Here is a 20,534-nt window from a genome sequence, read left to right as displayed (position 1 = left end):
GGAGGGGCTTCCTAGTGTGTGGAAACTTTTCCTCCTTCACAGCTTCCTCCCAGAGGTGCAGATACCATCCCTATTCTGTGTCTGATTTTTCTTTTTTTTCTTTTGCCCTACCCAGGTACATGGGGAGTTTCTTGCCTTTGGGGAAGTCTGAAGTCTTCTGCCTGTGTTCAGTAGGTGTTGTGTAGGCATTGTTCCACAAGTAGATGTATTTCTGATGTATTTGTGGGTAGGAAGGTGATCTCCACGTCTTACTCCTCCACCATCTTGAAGGTCCCTCCCTGGGTATCTTTTATTGTGCTTATCTACTGTATGTATATCTTCTTTGGAAAAATGTCTATTCATATCTTGTGCCCATTTCCTAATTGGATTGTTTGATATTTGTTGCTGAGTTATATGATTTTTTATGTATTCTGGATATCAATCCTTTATTAGATATATGACTTACAAATAGTTTCTCCCATGCTGTGGGTTGCCTTTTTACTTTTGATGCACAAGTTTTAAATTTTGATGAAGTACAGGCTATTTGTTTTTTGTATGTGTCATATGTGCTTTTGGTGTTATAACCAAGAAGTCATTGCACAATCCAATGTCATGAAACTTTTTACCCTGTGTTTTCCTCTAAGAGTTTTATAGTTTTAGTTCTTATATTTAGACTGTTGATCCATTTGGGGTTAATTTTTGTATATGGTGTTAAGTAAGGAACCCACTTTTTTGCATATGGAATGCAGTTGAAAAGATTGTCCTTCCCCCATTGAATAGTTCTGATACCCATGTTGAAAGATATTTGACCATGTGTGCAGTTTACATCTGGCCTCTTATTCTGTTTACATTGATCTCTATGTCTGTCTTTATATCAGGGCCACACTGTTTTGATTACCAAAGCTTTGTAGTAAGTTTTAAAATGGGGGTGTATGTGTGAGAACAATTGGATCTTGATAGGGATTGCATTGAATTCGTAGATTACTTTGAATAGTAGCTTAATAATATTAAGTCTTCAAGTTCATAAACACAGGTTGTCTTTCCATTTATTTGTGTCATCTTTAATTTCTTTCAGCAACACATTAAGGTTTCAGTGTACAGGCTGCTCATCTCCTTGGTTAAGTTTGTTCTATATATTTTAGTCTTCTTGATACTATTATAAATGGAATTGTTTTCTTTATTTCCTTTTTGTATTCCTCATTGTTAATGTGTAGAAACACAAATGATATTTGCGTGTTAGCTTTGTATCCTGTAATTTTGCTAAATTTGTCTATTAATTCTGACAGGATTTTGAGTATGGGGGTGTGTGGGTGTAAAACCTTTAGGGTTTTCTGCATATAGGATCATGTACTCTATGAAGAGAGAAAATTTTATTTCTTCCTTTCTGATTTGCATGTGTTTTAATTCATTTCCTTGCCTAAATGCTCTGGCTAGGACTTCCAGTACTATATTAAATACAATGGCAAAAGTGGGCATCCTTTTCTTATTTCTGATCTCAGAGGAAAAATTTTCAGTGTTTTACATTGAATATGATGTTAGCTGTGTTTTTTTCTTATATACCTTTATTATGTTGAGGTAGTTTCCTCCTATTCCCTGTTTGTTGGGTGTTTTTATCATCAAAGGGTGTTGAATTTTGTCAATTTTTTCCGGAATTAATATAATAGTGTGTTTTTTTCCCTTCATTCTGTTAATGTATATTACATTGATTTTCATGCCATTTTTTCATTCCAGGAATAAATCCCACTTGTTCTTGGTGTATAATATTTTTAATATGCTGTTTACTTGAATTTTCTAGTATTTTGTTGAGGATTTTCACATCAGTATTCATAAGGGATATTCATTTTCATTTCTTATAGTTTCTCTGTCTGGCTTAGGTATCAGGCTAATGTAACCTCATAGGAGTTAGGAGGTAATCCTTGCTCTTCAATTTTTTGGAAGAATTTGAGAAGGATTGCTGTTTATTCTTCTTCACTAGTAGAGCCATCTGGTCTTTGACTTTTTTGGGGAAAATGTTGGGAAGTTTTTGATTACTGATTCTGTTCCTTCATGATTTAATACTGGTAGGTGCATGTTTCTAGGAATTTGACCATTTCATCTAAGTTATCCAATTTATTTGAATACCATTGTTTATAGTACTCTTTTATAATATTTTTTATTTTTCTAAAATTGTAATAATGTCCCCTTTGATTTCTGATTTTAGTTATTTGATCCTTATCTCTTTTTTTTCTTTAGTCTTTCTAGATAAAGATTTGTCCATGTTTATCTTTTTGAAGAACCAAATCTTGTTTTCAGTGGCATGCTCTGCTGTTTTTATAATTCTATTTTGGTTATTTCTATTCTAATATTCATTATTTCCTTTCTTCTGCTAGCTTTAAGTTTAGTTTGTTCCTCTAGTTCCAAAAAGTATAAAGTTAGGTTGTTCATTTGAGACCTTTCTTCTTTTATAATGTAATCATTTACAGCCATACACTTCCTTCTTAGCACTGATTTTACTGCATCCCATAAGTTTTAAAATATTGTGTATTCATTTTTGTTTGTCTCAAGATATTTTATAATTTCCATTGTGATTCCTTCTTTCATTTATTGGCTGTTTAAGAGTGTGCCATTTAACTTTCACATATTTGTGAATTTTCCAGTTTTCCTTGTGTTGTTGATTTCTTTCATTTCCTTATGATTGGAAAGTATACTTGGTATGATTTTAATATTTTAAAATTTATTAAAATTTGTCTTACAACCTAACATATTGCATATCCTGGATCATGCCCCATGTGCACTTGAGAAAAATGTATATTCTGCTCTTGTTAGTAGAGTGTTTTGCATATGTCTCTTAGGTCCAATTGGTCTATAGTTTTGTTAGACTCCTTTGTTTACTTATTGATCTCTTTGTTGTTCTATCCTATATTGAAAGTGAGGCACTGAAGTCTCCTACTATTTAATGCAGAGTTGTTTATTTCTGCTTTCAATTCTGTAAATGTTTGCATCATATATTTTGTAAATCTGATGTTTGGCACATTTGTGTTTATAATTATTAAATCTTCTTGGTGAATCAACCCTTTTATTATATAATGTCTTTATTTTATTATATAATGTCCTTATTTTATTATATAATGTCTTTTTTGTCTTTATTTTATTATATAATATCCTTACTCATGGTCTACTTGCTAAGTGTTAATCTTATCTAAAATAGACCTTCACAAAAGCATCTAGAATAATGTGTGACCAAATATCTGGGTACCATGGCCTAAACTGACACATAAAATTGACTATCAAAGATAGTTTTACTAAATACAGAATTCTCAGTTGACAGCTTAAAAAAAAATTATTCAGCACTTTAAATATATCATCCCACTGCCTTCTGGATTATAAAGTTTCTGCTGATACATCTGCTTATTGTTGTATTGCAAATGCTTTGTATGCGATGAGTCACTTTTCTCTTTTGGCTTTCAAGGTGCTCTCCTTGTTTTTGGCTTTTGACAGTTTATTTATAATGTCTTTCAATATGGGTCTGATTTTGTTTATCTTCCTTGGAGTTCACAGAGCTTCTTTGATTTGCAAATTTATGTATTTCCTCAAATTTGGGATGTTCAGCCATTATTTGTTCAAATAACCTCTCTGCTCCTTTCTCTCTTCTCCTTCTGGGTCTACCATGATGCATATATCAGTGCATTTGATGGTATCTCATAAGTTTCTTAGTCTCTGTTCACTTATCTTCATTCTCTCTTCATTTTGTTTCTCAGACTCAATTATAACAAATGGGCTGTCTTTAACTTTTGCTGATTCTGCTTTCTTTTTGTTAATGTCTACTTTTGAACCCCTCCAGTGAACTTTTTCAATTTGGTTATTTTATTTTTCTGCCCCCCTGAATTCTGTTTGATTCTTTTTTATTATTTCTGTGTCTTTGTTGATATTCTTTTTATATTCATATACTGTTTTCCTTATTTCCTTTAGTTCTTTGTCTATATTTTTCTTTTGTCTCTTTGAGCAAATTTTAAAACAGTTGTTTTAAAATCTTTGTCTAGTAAGGCTGATATATGTGTTTCTTCAGGGATGGTTTCAGGGGATTTATTTTTTGTCCTTTGAATGGGCCTTGTTTCCCTATTTCTTTTGTATGCCTTGTGATTGATTGTTGAAAATTAGACATTTGTAAAATAGACACCTTTTCCAGTCTTTGCAGACTTGCATGGAAGATTCCTATTATTTAGTGAACTCCTGAGCCTTGAGTTCAGCTCAGGGTGAATGCTTAAGGTCTTCTTGGGTCTTTTCTGGGCAGGCAGTCTGTCTGGGTCAGTGTATGTGTGGCTTTTCATTTCTTTCAGTTTTTCCCAGGTACTTTAAAAATATATATACTGAAATATGGTTGATTTATAATGTTGTTTTAATTTCAGGTATACAGCAAAGTGATTTAGTTATATATATATATTCTTTTTTTACATTTACTTCCATTATAGGTTATTACAATACATTGAGTATAGTTCCCTGTACTATACAGTAGGTTCTTGTTACCTATTTTATATATAGTAGTGTGTATATTTTAACCTCAGACTCCTAATTTATCCCTCCTCTCCCACCCTTTCCCCTTTGGTAACAATAAGTTTGTTTTCTATGTCTGTGAGTCTATCTCTGTTTTGTAAATGAGTTCATTTGTATCACTGTTTTAGATTCCACATATAAGTAATATCATATGATATTTGTCTTTCTCCATCTGTCTTGCTTTACTGATGATAATCTCTAGGTCCATCCATGTTTCTACAAATGGCATTATTTCATTCTTTTGTTTGGCTGAGTAATATTCCATTATACACACACACACACACACACACACATACACACACACACATATATCACATCTTCTTTATCCATTCATCTATTGATGGACACTTAGGTTGCTTCCATGTCTTGGCTATTGTAAATAGTACTTCTGTGAACACTGGGATGAATGTATCTTTTCAAATTATGTCTTTCTGCAGATATATGCCTAGGAGTGGTATTGCTGGATCATATGGTAGCTCTATGTTTAGTTTTTTAAGGAACCTCCATACTGTTTTCCACAGTGGCTGTACCAATTTACATTTCCACCAGCACTGTAGGAGGATTCCTTTTTCTCCATACCTTCTTCAGCATTTATTATTTATAGACTTTTTGATGTTGACCATTCTGACCAGTGTGAGGTGATACCTCATGGTAGTTTTGATTTGCATTTCTCTAATAATTAGCAATTTTGAACATCATTTCATGTGTCATTTGGCCATATGTATGTCTTCTTTGGAGAAATGTTTTTTTAGATCTTCTGCCCATTTTTGACTGGGTTGTTTGTTTCTTTTGATATTGAGCTGTATGAGCTGTTTGTATATTTTGGAGAGTAATCCCTTGTCAGTTGCATCATTTGCAAATATTTTCTCTGATTCTTTAGGTTGTCTTTTTGTTTTGTTTATGGTTTCCTTTCCTGTGCAAAAGCTTTTAAGTTTCATTAGGTCCCATTTGTTTATTTTTGTTTTATGTCCCCTGGTGAAATGTCTTAATTTCCCAAAGGTTTCTTGCCAGCTTTATTTTGTGGCCTTAGATTTTTCTATTGTATTTCTCAGCCCATATTGTTTTCCCCCTGGGGTCTGTGGATCAGCAGTTCCCTGCAGTTTTTGTGGTGCTCACCACTATTTCTTTGGTTTCTAGCCTGGAATCTAAACTGTATTTCCATTTCTCTTCTGAGCCTTGGGTCAGGTGAGACACACACCAGTCCTCCTTCAGCCCAGAAACAGGCTAGAACATTCCAAATAAGTTCTACTCTGTTCCTTCCATCCTAAGGAAGAGAAACTAAAAATGGGCTGATTCCTCCTGACTGTGCTTCACCACACTGGGGTGGGGGTGGGAAACTGCAAGGAAAAATGCTATGAAATATCTTAATGTTTTGAATGTGGCTTTTTCTTGATTGGGTATTTGATTAGTCACTGTAAATCTTTGACTCATTTCCAAAGCGTCTATAAAGTTATTTTAGTCATTCTGTTGTGATTTATCTGAATTTTCTGGCATGGGGCTTCCTAGTCTGCCATCTTGCTTACCCATTATTCTTGTATTTATTTCATCATTTTCAACATTTCATTTTCTCTTTCTAGAACCCCTCTCATTCAGATGGACTTCCTGGACTGATCCTCTAACTTTTCTACTTTTTATCACTTATTTCCTCATCTCTATTTATATTTATCCACTTTCGTGGGATATTTACTCATTTTTTTCTTCTAACTCTTTTTTTTTAATTATGTAATAAAATTTCTAAAATACACACACACTGTTCTTAGTTCATAGATGCAATATCTTCTCTATATCTCTGAGGATATTACTATCATATAGATTTGTTTGTGTGTTTGTGGATGGTTCTTCTGCATGCTATGTTCTGCTATTCTTCCAAGTTACTTTATTCTTAGAGCTTTTCTAAATAATTCTGCTAATCCTTTGTTCACTCATATTTAAGAATGACCCAGCAATCCCACTCCTGGGCATATACCTGGAGAACACCATAATTCAAAAAGATACATGCATCCCAATGTTCATTGCAGTACTATTTACAGCAGTCAGGACATGGAAGCAACCTAAATGTCCATTAACACAGGAATAGATAAAGAAGATGTGGTACATATACACAGTGGAATATTACTTGGCCATAACAAAGAACAAAACAATGCCATTTACATCAACATGGATGGGCCTAGAGATTGTCATACTGAGTGAAGTAAGTCAGACACAGAAAGACAAATATCATATGATATCGCTTATATGTGGAATCTTAAAAAAATAAAAGAGTACAAATGAACTTATTTACTAAACAGAAGTAGAGTCACAGATGTAGAAAATAAACTTATGGTTACCAGGGGATAAGGAGGGGAGGGATAAATTGGGAGATTGGGACTGACATATATACACTACTATATATAAAATAGATAACTAATAATAACCTGCTATATAGCACAGGGAATGCTACTCAGTACTCTGTAATGGCCTATAAGGGAAAAGAATCTAAAAAGAAACAAGTGGATATATGTATATGTATAACTGATTCTCTTTGCTATACTAGCACAGCACTATAAATCAACTATCTTTATTCAAGGACCTGTAATATGTGGTTTCTTTAAAAGTTGACTGTTCCAATATCTTGCCTGTGATATTTGAGTAACTGCCACTGTTCTCAGCAAAACTTGGCATGAGGAGTTTCATTTCCCAGTTTTCAGTCAGGTACCCCTGAATCCTTAGCTGTCCTTGATGTCCCTGAATGCAGAATCTCTCTGGTTTAACTTTTCTGGAAGATGAATTTTAGTCTCCCATCAGGACAAAGGGGTGCAAGAGTCACTTGGTTATATATGGTTGCTGAAAGATCTGTTGACCTAATTATGCCTTTCAAACAATTATTTAAACCATGTTTCAAATTCCCTGCCTTTTTAGTGTTCTGTATTGTAAATCAGCTTTCTTCTTCTTTGTTTCCTTGCATTAAATTTAAACTTTATAATATCTGTTTTCTGTTACCTTTCATTCATCTACTTTCCAGCTTCCAACTGTTTCTTTGGTGTTACTGCTACTTTATTTCTTTCTGTCTCATTGTCTTTACATGTTCTTTTCTTTTTTATTATGGTACTGAGGTATAGGGAGGAAACAAAAAAAACGATATGTTTAAACAATTCTTTCTTTTTTATATGAAATCTAGATTGATCTTTTAAATTGAGCCAACTTGTATTCACATTTTATATTAAATATATGAAAGTAAAGAAAGGTAGGAAGGTGAAAAGGAGGGAATAGGGAGTTTTGGAACACATATTCTGTTACAGACAAGGGATGTTTTAATCCTTGGAAAACATCACTTATAAATCATGTTGAATCCTGATTGACTTCCCTCTCAAGTGAATGCTTTGTGCAGCCACAATCAATGGATCATGAACATTAAAATGTGTTAACCATCCCAGTGCTAGATAGTGTCACATTGTAACATTTAATTTAATTTATTATTTCCCTTTTACAGATGAGGAAGGTGAGTCTAAAGAGCTAAGATAATTTATCCAAGATCACATAATCCAAAAGTTTCAGAGCTGTACTATTCCCAGGCTCTGTTTCCTGATTCAAAATCTAGTGCACTTTCTGTTTCACCATGATGTCTCCTGAGGACTGTAAATGTAGCACTATGTAATAATTAAATCATAAGTATGGGAATATGGTTGTATTAAATTAAGCTATCTGAATCTATGAAACCTAATAAAATCTGTCATTTCATCATTCCAAATATTGTGGACCCACCCATTTTATATAAAATTCTATTAATTATTTCCCATTTATTTTAATGTTTCTGATGTTTAAAAAAAGCCATGAGGGTTAAAGAGTATCTTACTTATCTAAAATCATTATAATTAGAAGAATTAAAGTAAAATAACATTCCCTCCCCATATTTCTTTTATTTAAATCACAATTAACTTATACTTGCTTTAACAAATTGGTCAATTTTAAAGCAGCCAGAAATTGTATGATGTTGCTTCAACAGTTTATTATTATTTTTTTAGCATGAGTTTTTATCAAGTCAGTATTAAAAATTACTTTTATTTTCTTTAACCAAGTAGTATTTTCTGTTACTTTGCAATTATTACATTTTTCTATTTAGGATTATTTTAATCCACTTTACCAATTTTTAAGTAATAACATATTCAAATATATAGTTAAGGTCATACAGGATGAGAAATGCCTTTTCTTCTTAGCAGTGTTTCTCCTTCATTCAGTATAAAGATTTCCTTTCAGAATGATTGGTATAATTTCTTTCTCTGACCATACTCAAGTATGGGTTCAACAAACCTTAGTTTGGAAGAGAAGTTTGGCAGTTTCCTCCTTCTACTATTTAGTTACTATTAAGTAAAACCATTGTGTTTGAGATGCAAACCTTTCTGGGCTACTTATTCATTTACTCTAAATTGAAAGATGAGCAACTCTGAGAGTACTGAGTGGGAAGAGTGCTGTTGCAGTCCCATAGGAAGCAGCCTCTTTTAACTTTCATGATTTTCCTAAGAAGAATCCTTTTCAATCCCTGCTTCTATTTTTTGGTGTTTGTAAAAAACTATTTATGACAAATTCTTAAGTCCATTGGATCACACTTTTCATTGTTATCCAAATATTCTATTTCTTTGCTGATTTTTCTTTTGTCTACTTAACCAAGAATTGAAAGAGATATGTTGAAATCTTCCACTAAAAATGTGAATTTGTTTGCTTCTCCTTAATTCTGTCAAATTTTGAAGTTATTTTATTAAGTACCCACATGATTATAATTGTTACATATTTTTGGTAAATTGAATATTTTATTATTATATATTTATCTCATTTATTCCTAATAATGCTTTTTCCTCATACTCTCTATTGTCTGATATTAGTATAGCTGCTCAGGTGTATTTTGGATAAAATCTTCCTAATACATTTTTTTCATCTTTTCACTTTTGAATTTTTGCTTTATATACATATATATATATATATATATATATATATATATATATATATATATGTTATGAAAATAGGAAATTGTTGGTCCAGTTTCTGTACTCCATTTATTTTTACTATATTTAATGAGATAGTTGGGCCTATTTCTAGCTTCTACATTTTTTTTCCAGTTCTGCTCTTTCTGTTTCTGCTTTTTTTCTTATTTTTCTTCATATTTGATATCTACATTTTTTTCTTCCCTTTGACTTTTTATTTTGAAATCATTTCAAATTACAGAAGTTACAAAAATAGCAAATTATTCCTAAATATCCTTCACCCATTCCCCATATATTACATCTTACATAATCATAGCACAATTATCAAAACCAGAAATTTAATTAACATTCATACAATACTATCTTATCTGTGAACCATATTCATGTTTTGCCAGTTATCTGACTAATATTCATTTTTTGTCCAGGATCAAGTCCTATTATATGAGGCTATAGTAGGAAACCTTTTATCTTTTATCATAGACAATTTTTTACCCTCACATTTGAACAATAAGTTGGCTAAATTTAAATTAATTAATTAATTTTTTGCCGTGTCGGGTCTTAGTTGTGGCACACGGGATCTTCATTATGGCATGCACGATCTTTCATTGCGGCTTGCAGGCTTCTTTTTAATTGTGGCATGTGGGCTTCTTTCTAATTGTGGTGCGTGGGCTTCTCTCTAGTTTTGTCATGTGGGTTTTTCTCTCTCTAATTGTGGCATTCAGGCTCCAGGGCACATGGGCTCTGTAGTTGTGGCACACAGGTTCCAGAGCATGTGGGCTTTGTAGTTTGCAGCACGGAGGCTCTCTAGTTGAGGCACACAAGCTCAGTAGTTATGGCACACGGGCTTAGTTGCCCCACAACAAGTGGGATCTTAGTTCCCGGACCAGGCATCGAACGCATGTCCCCTGCATTGTAAGGCAGATTCTTTACCACTGGCCCACCAGGGAAGTACCATAAATTTTAAAGTCTATGTTTAAGATTATTTTCTTTCAATACAGACATACTTCATTTTATTGCACTTTGCTTTATTGCACTTTGTAGATATGCATTTTTTACATATTGAAGGCTTATGGCAGTGTGCATCAAGCAAGTCTATTGGCAGTGTTTTTCCAACCACATTTTCTCTCTTTGTGTCTCTGTTTCACATTTTGGTAATTCTTGCAGTATTTGAAACTTTTTCATTATTATATTTCTTATGGTGATCTGTAATCAATGATATATTATATTGCTATTATAATTGTTTTGGGGCACCACAAACCATGCCCATAAAAGATGATTAATTTAATCAATAACTGTTATGCGTTTTCTGACTGCTCCACCAACCAGCCATTTCCCCATCTCTTGCCGTCTGTTTGGGCCTCCCTTATTACTTGAGACGCAGAAATAGTGAAACTAGGCCAATTAATAACCCTACAATGGCCTCTAAGTGTTCAAGTCAAAGGAAGAGTCAAAAATCTCTCACTTTAAATCAAAAGCTAGAAATGGGGGCTTCCCTGGTGGCGCAGTGGTTGAGAATCTGCCTGCCAATGCAGGGGACACGGGTTCGAGCCCTGGTCTGGGAAGATTCCACATGTCGCGGAGCAACTAGGCCTGTGAGCCACAACTACTGAGGCTGCACATCTGGAGCCCGTGCCCTGCAACAAGAGAGGTCACAATAGTGAGAGGCTCGCACACTGCGATGAAGAGTGACCCCCACTTGCCACAACTAGGGAAAGCCCTCACACAGAAACGAAGACCCAACACAGCCAAAAATAAATAAATTTTTAAAAAAAGCTAGAAATGATTAAGCTTATTGAGAAAGGCAAGTCAAAAGCTGGGCATCTTTCACCAAACAGTTAGCCAAGTTGTAAATGCAAAGGACAAATTATTGAAGGAAATTAAAAGTGCTACTCCAGTGAACACATGAATAATAAGAAAGGAAAACATTCTTATTACTGATATTGAGAAAGTTTTAGTGGTCTGGATAGAAAATCAAGCCAGCCACAACATTCTCTTAAGGCAAAGGTTAATCCAGAGCAAGACCCTAACTCTCTTCAATCCTATGAATGATGAGAGAGCTGAGGAAACTGCAGAAGAAAATTTAGAAGCTAGCACAGTTTGGTTTATGAGGTTGAAGGAAAGAAGCCATCTCCATAATATAAAAGTGCAAGGTGAAGCACCAAGTGCTGATGTAGAAGCTGCACCAAGTTATCCAGAAGATCTAGCCAAGATAATTAATGAACGTGCCTACACTAAACAACAGATTTTTAATGTAGACAAAACAGCCTTATATTGGAAGAAGATGCCATTGAGGACTTTCATAGTTAGAGAGGAAAAGTCAATGTTTGGTTTCAAAGGACTCTCTTGTTATGGGCTAATGCAGCTGGGGATTTTAAGTTGAAGCCAATGCTCATTTACCATCCTGAAAATCCTAGGGTCCTTAGAATTATGCTAAATCTTCTCTGTCTGTGTTCTATTAATGGAACAATAAAGCCTAGATGACAGCCCATCTCTTTACAACATGGTTTCCTGAATATTAAACCCACTGTTTAGACCTACCACTTAGAAAAAAAAAGATTTCTTTCAAAACATTACTGCTCATTGAAAATGCAACTGCTCATCCAATAGTTCAGATGGAGATATGTGATGAGATTATTATTTCTCTCATGCCTACTAACACAATATCCATTCTGCAGTCCATTGATCAAGGAGTAATTTCTACTTTCAAGTCTTATTTTAACAAATATATTTTTTACAGCTATAGCTGCCATAAATAGCAATTCATCTGATGGATTTGTGCAAAGTAAATTGAATACCTTCTGGAAAGGATTCATTGTTGTAGATGCTGTTAAGAACATTCATGATTTATGGGAGGAGATAAAAATACCAACACTAATAGGAGTTTGAAAGAAGTTGATTCCAACCCTCATGGATGACTTTGAGGAGTTCAAGACTTCAGTGGAGGAAGTAACTGCAGATGTGGTGGAAATACCAAAAGAATTAGAAGTGGAGGCTGAACATGTGACTGAACTGCTTCAATCTCATGATAAAACTTGAATAAATGAGGAGTTGCATCTTGTAGATGAGCAAAGTGGTTTCTTGAGATGGAATCTACTCCTGGTGAAGATGCTGTGAACATTGTTGAAATGACCACAGAGGATTTAGAATATTACATAAACTTAGTTGACAAAGCAGCGGCAGGGTTTCAGAGGATTGACTTCAATTTTGTAAGTTCTTCTGTGGGTAAAATGCTATAAAACAGCATTGCATGCTACAGAGAAATTGTTTGTGAAAGGAAGAGTGGATTGATGAGGTAAATTTCATTACTGTCTTATTTTAAGAAATTGCCACAATCACCCTGTTGTTCAGCAACTACCACACTTCAGCCAGCAGCCATCAACATCAGGGCAAGATCTCCCAAGACTTGCTGAAATCTCAGAAGATGGTTAGCAGTTTTTAGTAATAAAGTACTTTTAATTAAGGTATATACATTTTTCAACATAACACTATTGCACACTTAATAGACTATACTATAGTGTAAACATAACTTACATCCACTGGGAAACCAAAAAATTTGTGGGTCTCGCTTTATTGCAATATTTGCTTTATCATGGTGGTCTGGAACTGAACCTGTAGTATCTCTGAATTATGCCAGTATTTCAAAACTATCACTCCATTGTCTTCTTGTATTCATTGTTGCTGTTGAGAAATCTGATATCATTTTATTCTTATTCCTTTAGAAGCTTTTAATGTTGTCTCTCTGTCTTTGGTCTTTAAATTTCACTATAATATGGTTATATTATATATATATTTATTTTTACTCTTTCTTCTACTTAGCATATCTTACATTTATTTCTTCACATATTTTCTCCTCTCCATTTTTATTTTTCTCACCTTCTGGGACACCAGTTACCTAAGCACTTTTACTTCTCTTCTCTGTATCTTTCAGTTTCTTTTTAATTTTGTATCTCTTCATCCTTCCCAGACTTCTTTTGGGAAAATTGCTCAATCTGATCTTTAAACTCATGAATTATTCTTTAGTAACATCCATTTTACTATTTGTATTGTCTACCTAAGATTTTCACTTCTATCCTTTATTACTAATTTTTCTCATTCTTGTTTTATATTGCTTTTTATTCCCTTTTCTTTTTTTGGTAAGTTCAATATAATTATTTGAAATTTTTGTTCTAATTTTGCTTCTTGTAGCATCTGTTGTCCAGATTGTTATCTTTTTCTTGATACCGTTTTATTTTAACCTGTGAGAACATATTCCCAGAGATTCTCTGATTTCTCAGTGCTTATTCTTCTTTATAAAGGCTATGTTCCAGTTACATATACAGTGCTACTTATAATTCCAAGAATATGACACTGTGCCTTTGCTTATGTTTTTTTCCTCCAACTGAAATTTAACCATTTTTGCCTGTTGAAACCCACTTGTTCTGCAATACCTTGATTATATTTGTTTTCTCCACGAAGCTTTTGTTCTCCTCAATAATTACAATTAATACCTTCATCTTACACATCTCATAACACTCTATACGTACTTCTGTAAAATTTTTATTTATTTAATTTATCTATTTTTGGCTGCTTTGGGTCTCGTTGCTGCACATGGGCTCTCTCTAGTTGCAGCAAGTGGAGGCTACTCTTCATTCTGGTACACAGGCTTCTCATTACAGTGGTTTCTCTTGCTGCAGAGCATGGGCTCAGTAGTTGTGGCTTGCAGGCTGTAGAGCACAGGCTCAGGAGTTGTGGGGCATGAGCTTAGTTGCTTCACAGCATGTGGGATCTTCCCAGACCAGGGCTTGAACCTGTGTCCCAGCATTGGCAGGCAGATTCTTAACCACTGCTCCACCAGTGGACTCCTTTATGTACTTTTTTATTATGATTGTTTTTGGCAAACTTCCCCCTGCCAAAATATGAAGTTATTGAAAATAATGACTGAGTTTTCTTTCTCTCTGTCTTCCCTAACATTTGGCAGTGTATCGTACCCACACAGAGTATTCTTAAGTGATCTTGAGTCAATGTATAAATGAAATCTACCTTTATCTGAGACAGGTAAATTGCATGGCAACAAGTAAGCAAAAGGATAAACATAATGTGGGGAAGCAAACTATCCACAAGGGTAATATATGATTTTTAATGTTTAATTAGAAATAACATATAATTATGTCATACTGTGATTTTTCTGATCCTTATATTGTTACTATAAGACCAGCCAGAATAATTCATAGTTTATAAACGCTGAGTATTGAAACTCCTACATGGGACCATATTTCCCTGTTTACTTTCTCACCATGACATTTCAAGTTGCCAAAACTTTTAAAATATTTATCAGATAAACAAATACACTAATGAATGAAGCACCCATGGCTATTTGTACCATGACTGTGTGTCTCACTTTTGCTCTGGAAAGTCTCAATTAGTGCCTGGTGTAATTTTTAGTAATAGTGCCTTTCAGTCTTGAACATGTCCCAATTTGAATGATATATTATATGATTACATAAGTTATGTGCCATCCTCACTTTCTCTCATCCATAGGCCAACTTAAAACTTTACTAATAATTTCAAGGATACAAATAATCAAGAGGCTCAAATGAAGTGGGAGAGATCTGGGACGTCGGGGTGGCTTTCCAGGTTCTTTCTTCCCTTGAAGCATTTGCATGTATGGCCCAGCAAAATAGATGAAATCTCTAGTGAGGTTTATGGGTTTACCTCACACAGAGGCAAGTGTTTCCATTATGAAATATTTCTACCTTATATTTCAGAAAGTTGTATAGTTTCTATGGCACTCTCCAGAGAGTGTAACCTCAAACATTCTGGGTTTATTTAATACAAGCAATCCTTTAGCCAGGCACCATCCTGCTAAGGTCATTCAATAGATAAGGTCTCCTCCTAGAAAATATCATTGCCCATTTTTTTTTCTGGAGTTCCAGATGGCATGGGAATTGGACCAGATCATCTGCATTTTTTCCTTTCCCCATGGGCACCTTATAAACAGAATGAATGGGTCACTCTTTGGATACCTTAACTCCTTCCTCCCACACCTCCCACACCTCCCACACATTTTGAAATTTAGAGAGTATTTTATTACACTTAGATTTTTTAAAACTACACTTTAGGTTATTACTACATATATATTTTTAACAGCTCTAGGTATTCAAAATCCAACAGTAAACAAGGCATGTAAAACCCTACCCTCATGGAACTAGCATATTAGTGGTAGACATGATATTACATGTGTCAGTAGAACTTCTGTAAGATTATGAAGTTAAAAAGCCCTACCTGTAACATATGCATAAGGATATATACTACATTGTTTCATTTATATTAGCAAATAAATCAGTCAAATTACACATGACAGCTTAACTGCTGATTGTTTTTTATATTATCCAATATTCCTCTTACTAATTACTAGCTTGTAATAAATATATGCTTTATCTTATTTAACTTAAATTAAACCTATCATCACTTCTAGTTTTTATTTTATATTGCTTAGCCAAATATTTTATTTTTTCTTTATGAAATACTGCAGGTCAGATTTTTTAAAGAGACATGATGCTTCACAAATGCCTGTTCTATCTCGTATTTTGAGTTTTTTCCATTGTTAAATATTAGACATATAAATTTCTTGATTTATACTGAAAGAGTATGGCATACCAGACAGACACTGCAACCCTACAAGTGTGTGTTAGTAGTGTTTTCTTAACCCTCTATTATAAGTATAGCTGAAAGATGGGACAATTCTATACAGTTATTTCAGACAGCATTTATATTTCAGGTACAGTTATGAGGAAGCAAATTCAGATATTTTTCAGAAAGTGCCAGCTGTTATATAAAAGACATTTCTGAGAACAAAACTGCTATTTCCAATTCAGAATATAAGGTCACAGGGTTAATTATGTGAGGGTCATTATATCCAAGTGCCTGTGATCAGATTTATACAATTTTTAGTTATTTTACCTCCATTATATACTTTGTCTTCCTAAATCCACTTATGAGCCTGCAATGAAGAGTCTAAAGGATATTTTATGGTTTCCATTGAAACACATTACATTTTCTGCCTCCAACATTTTTCTTCCAAATTCATCCAATTTATCATATCTTGCTGATTTCAATCCACTTGTGCTTTAGGCAATTTGAACAGTGCTTTTTCTTTTTTTTTCTTTTCTCCTAAATTGTTTGCTGGAATGACTGAATTTTAGTCCAGGATATAAAGCAGTATCAACTAAATTACTTCAGATGAGTAATTAGAGTATACTCATGCATATAAAATTAAAAACCTTTGTTGCCAGATATAAAATTCAAAGAAAACAAAAATATATTTTATATCAGTATAATAGTTCACATTGCTTTTCAAGTATATTTAATATTCTTACTACCAAGAACAGAGAAGGAGAAGGTTAAATTCAAATGAAAGTAAGTATAGCTTGATGGAAAGAAAATAGGTTTTTGAGTCAGATATATTTGGATTTACTTTCTGAGTCTAAGCAACAATACCATATATTCCATATACTCTCCTACATTGCTCAGTTTCCCACACACTTAGGATTTATGTGATTATTTCTGTCTACTTGACGGTGAGCAAAAGTGAAACTTAATCACTTCAGAGTAAAAGCAATTAAGAGCATCATTCTCTTTCCCTGCTTGTAGATCTTGGAGGCCATGTGTTCCATTAGCATATCTGAAAGTTACTACTGACACACATTGGTTCTTAGATGAGAAATAGATAAATCTTTACTGTGCTAAGCTACTGTGTTTATAGAGATAGAAATTAAGGTTAATTATGCTGATAAATACAGAAATTGATACCATAACAAAACCCTTAAATATTGTCTCATCTTAGTGACCAGATGCGAAAACTGATTGAGACTAGAAAAAATGGCAATCTAAGTTTTGTAGTAGCAAAGCATTTCCCTGTTATAACTTGGAAGGCAAACTATGTGTCTACTAACTTATGGCTTTAGGGAAAAAAGTTGAAAAACAGAGTATTGCTTCTGTGTATTGGTTGTACTGGACTGTGTTTGGCAAGTTACCCTATGGAAAGAAAGAAGATCTCAGCAAAGTAGCTGGTTTTCAAGGTAAAATAAAAGAGAATGGAGAGTTCAGAAATTTCGGGCTTTGCACCTATGGAAAATCTGTCTGCTTCTATAATCCCAAATAGTAAAACAAAACAGGAGATTTAATAAGGCTTTGAGACAAAGGCCCAAACCTCTTAGTTGAAAATGGTGACTTAGGACAGAGATTAGATTAAGTGTGTGGGCTTCCCACCTATTGTTGCAGATAGCTTCATAGTAACTTCCATTAATTGCTAGAGAGATTGGAATAAAGTAAGAAAAAAAAAACCGATCTGAGTGCTACGTATGACTCCAAAAGACTTCTAAATGTGAATACTGGCACATGGAATGGACAGAAGGAAATAGATCAACATCTGAAATTTTAATGCAGAGGTATTACCAGAGTATCTTAGTCTGAAGTATCTTTGATCATCTAAGACTTAAATATACTCTGGAGTCTCTAATCTTTAGCAATCAAGCAGGAAAATCACTGAGAAAGCTTTTGTAGCCTCCAAAGTAGACAATTCGCCCCACCTGAGATATGGCCAAGGAGGATAATGAAAGATAGAACTCCTCACAAAAAGCAGTATCAGGACTAATCCAGGAACCATCCACACCTAAAGGTAGGAGAGCTTCACAGAGGGTATCAGTGACTAGTGTGTGCCTCCAGTTCTTCCCATTTGTAGTTGATTTTTCCCTATACCAGTATGTATATTCAGTATGTGTATGGATGGGTGGGGCAGGAGACAGATGACTTGTCTTTGTAATTCATTAGTCTTTAGACAAAACCTCATCCAGACCTGATTAATAGACTGTTGCACACATCTAGAGATGCTGAACTTGATGGGACTTTCAATTTTTTTTCTTCGGGAGTATATTTTATATTTAGGAAAAAAGGGGATCAAAGGATCTGTGGTGACCTCTGGTAATGATTTGGTGCTTACAAAATATTCCACTTGTTTCTCTACAGTTCCCAGCTTCTCTCGAAGTTTGATTGGGACCATAAAATTTATTTATTTATTTTGTTTATTTTATTTTATTTTCTTTTATGATATGCGGGCCTCTCACTGTTGTGGCCTCTCCCGTTGCGGAGCACAGGCTCCGGACGTGCAGGCCCAGCGGCCATGGTTCACGGGCCCAGCCGCCCCACGGCATGTGGGATCTTCCTGGACCGGGGCACGAACCCGTGTCCCCTGCATCGGCAGGCGGACTCTCAACCACTGCGCCACCAGGGAAGCCCAGGGGCCATAAAATTTAGTTCTAGTCAGTAGATTGCCACTCGAAGTAAGTACGTTACTTCTGGGATAAGGTAGTTAAGCACACCATTCCCTCGCTTTTCTTCCTTCAAAGTCCTTGGAGAGCTCATGTTTCAGATGGTCTCGCTACACTGTAGAGGAGGGAGGTCCCATCTAATTTAGATTTACATGAGCAAAAAATCAACCTTTGTTAACCATTCGATTTTAAGTTTTATCTGCTAGTGTTAATTATTCTAACTATAGTATTGCATCTTATTTATTCAAAAGAGTATAATAAAAGGATGTACTAAAAAGGTATTCCACAAGTGTGCTATAAAAATTAATTAATAACAGATGTGTATAGTATTTGGCATAAGGCTGAGCACATGGCATAAATTCAGTCACACAGTAAAATGTCTAGCATGTAGTAAATGTTCAATAAATGTTATCTGCTGCTGTTATTATTTCTGTTGTTATTGTTAGACTTCATATGCCGATAGACCTGAGCTTTTATCTATGAAATTTCTCTGTGGTTTCACCAAGAAATTTATCCATTGCATAAAATATTTTTGAGAATTTACCAAGGTAGGTGGTAAATGATAGAGGCCCATAGGGGATTACTGAGTACAGATTATGTCAATTAAATCTAATTTCCATTTTTATGTATTAAAACAACAATAGATAATTTCTATACAGTCTATCTTGATTTCAGGCATATCTTTGAATTAAAGAGATTCTCATAAGAACATTCTGGATAAAGTGGAAAATATTTAGACATAAGTACAGTTTTTTCTAATACTTAACAACAATTATAAATGAATCAGTATTAACTTGGAGTTATATTTTTAATGGAATAGCTTGGTACCCCCTCTTTATTTCACTATTTTTAGGAAAGACCTAGTATAAAGTACAAACAGCATGATTATATATTTCATGAGGCTGGGAGAGTTAGCTAATATCCAATGAAAGAATAGGATTATGAATATTGAGACTGAAACAATAAGCTTAGTCCCATAAAATAATATTTTATAAGAATAGGTATAAATTTTTCACCTAAAAAAACTATTTAAACACAGACTAAAGGATACTTGGCTTAAAGCAAATTCATGTGATATAGAGTTAGACTTGCAGTTGCCCTCAATCTTATTATGAATGGAGAGTGTATTCTGTGCCTGTTCAATAGCTGGTAGATATTTGGTTTTATATATTATGGCATTTAGAATGAAAGAAAAGCCTATCGTTACACTCTAATGACAGAACTCTTACACCAGTACTTAGTGTTCAGATTATGGTTCACCCTTTAAAAGCATCATAACCAACTGAAGATCATTTAGGGAAGTATAATTTTGATGCTGTGGGGCTTGGAATTAAGCAAGGGATGACTTTCTTGATACAAAAACTTTCTTAAAATTAGAGAAGCTTAAAATTAAAATGAACTACTTCAAGAATTAGTGACATCCTTCACTGAAGGTATGCAAGCAAAAGCTGGGATAAGCATTTGCTGAGAGTATATGGAGAAGACAGTAAAATTAATTGGCTGGTTTGTAGTGCCATCTATTTTGTCATAGTTTGTAATTCTTTCATTGTAAATACATTGTCTTTAGGTTGCTACTGTAATATAAGACACTGTAGGCCAGCAGTTCTTTCTGGAGGTCTACAAAGTTTAGATTATTTTCATGATAATAGTAAGACATTATTTGTCCTTTACACTTTCATTCTTTCATAGGTAGAGTTTTCCAGAGGCTATATATGTGATGATAACATCACTGACTTTAACATGTAATGATTTTTTTATTCTTAAA

General features: G+C 34.1%; 1 protein-coding gene across 1 annotated transcript in view; it reads left to right on the top strand.

The window, feature by feature from the left end:
* LRRIQ3 (leucine rich repeats and IQ motif containing 3) overlaps window positions 1-20,534 on the top strand; it is a gene marked incomplete at both ends in the record, with an annotated part of 151,486 nt that overhangs the window by 94,223 nt on the left and 36,729 nt on the right. Inside the window, 2 exon segments of the mRNA XM_079721106.1 lie at window positions 12,785-12,888; window positions 17,408-17,521. Coding sequence (XP_079577232.1) covers window positions 12,785-12,888; window positions 17,408-17,521 — 218 coding nt within the window.

Source organism: Hyperoodon ampullatus (genome assembly GCF_949752795.1).
Source record: "Hyperoodon ampullatus genome assembly, chromosome: 2".
Classification (NCBI taxonomy): Eukaryota; Metazoa; Chordata; class Mammalia; order Artiodactyla; family Ziphiidae; genus Hyperoodon; species Hyperoodon ampullatus.
This window is presented reverse-complemented; position numbering and strand designations above follow the sequence as displayed.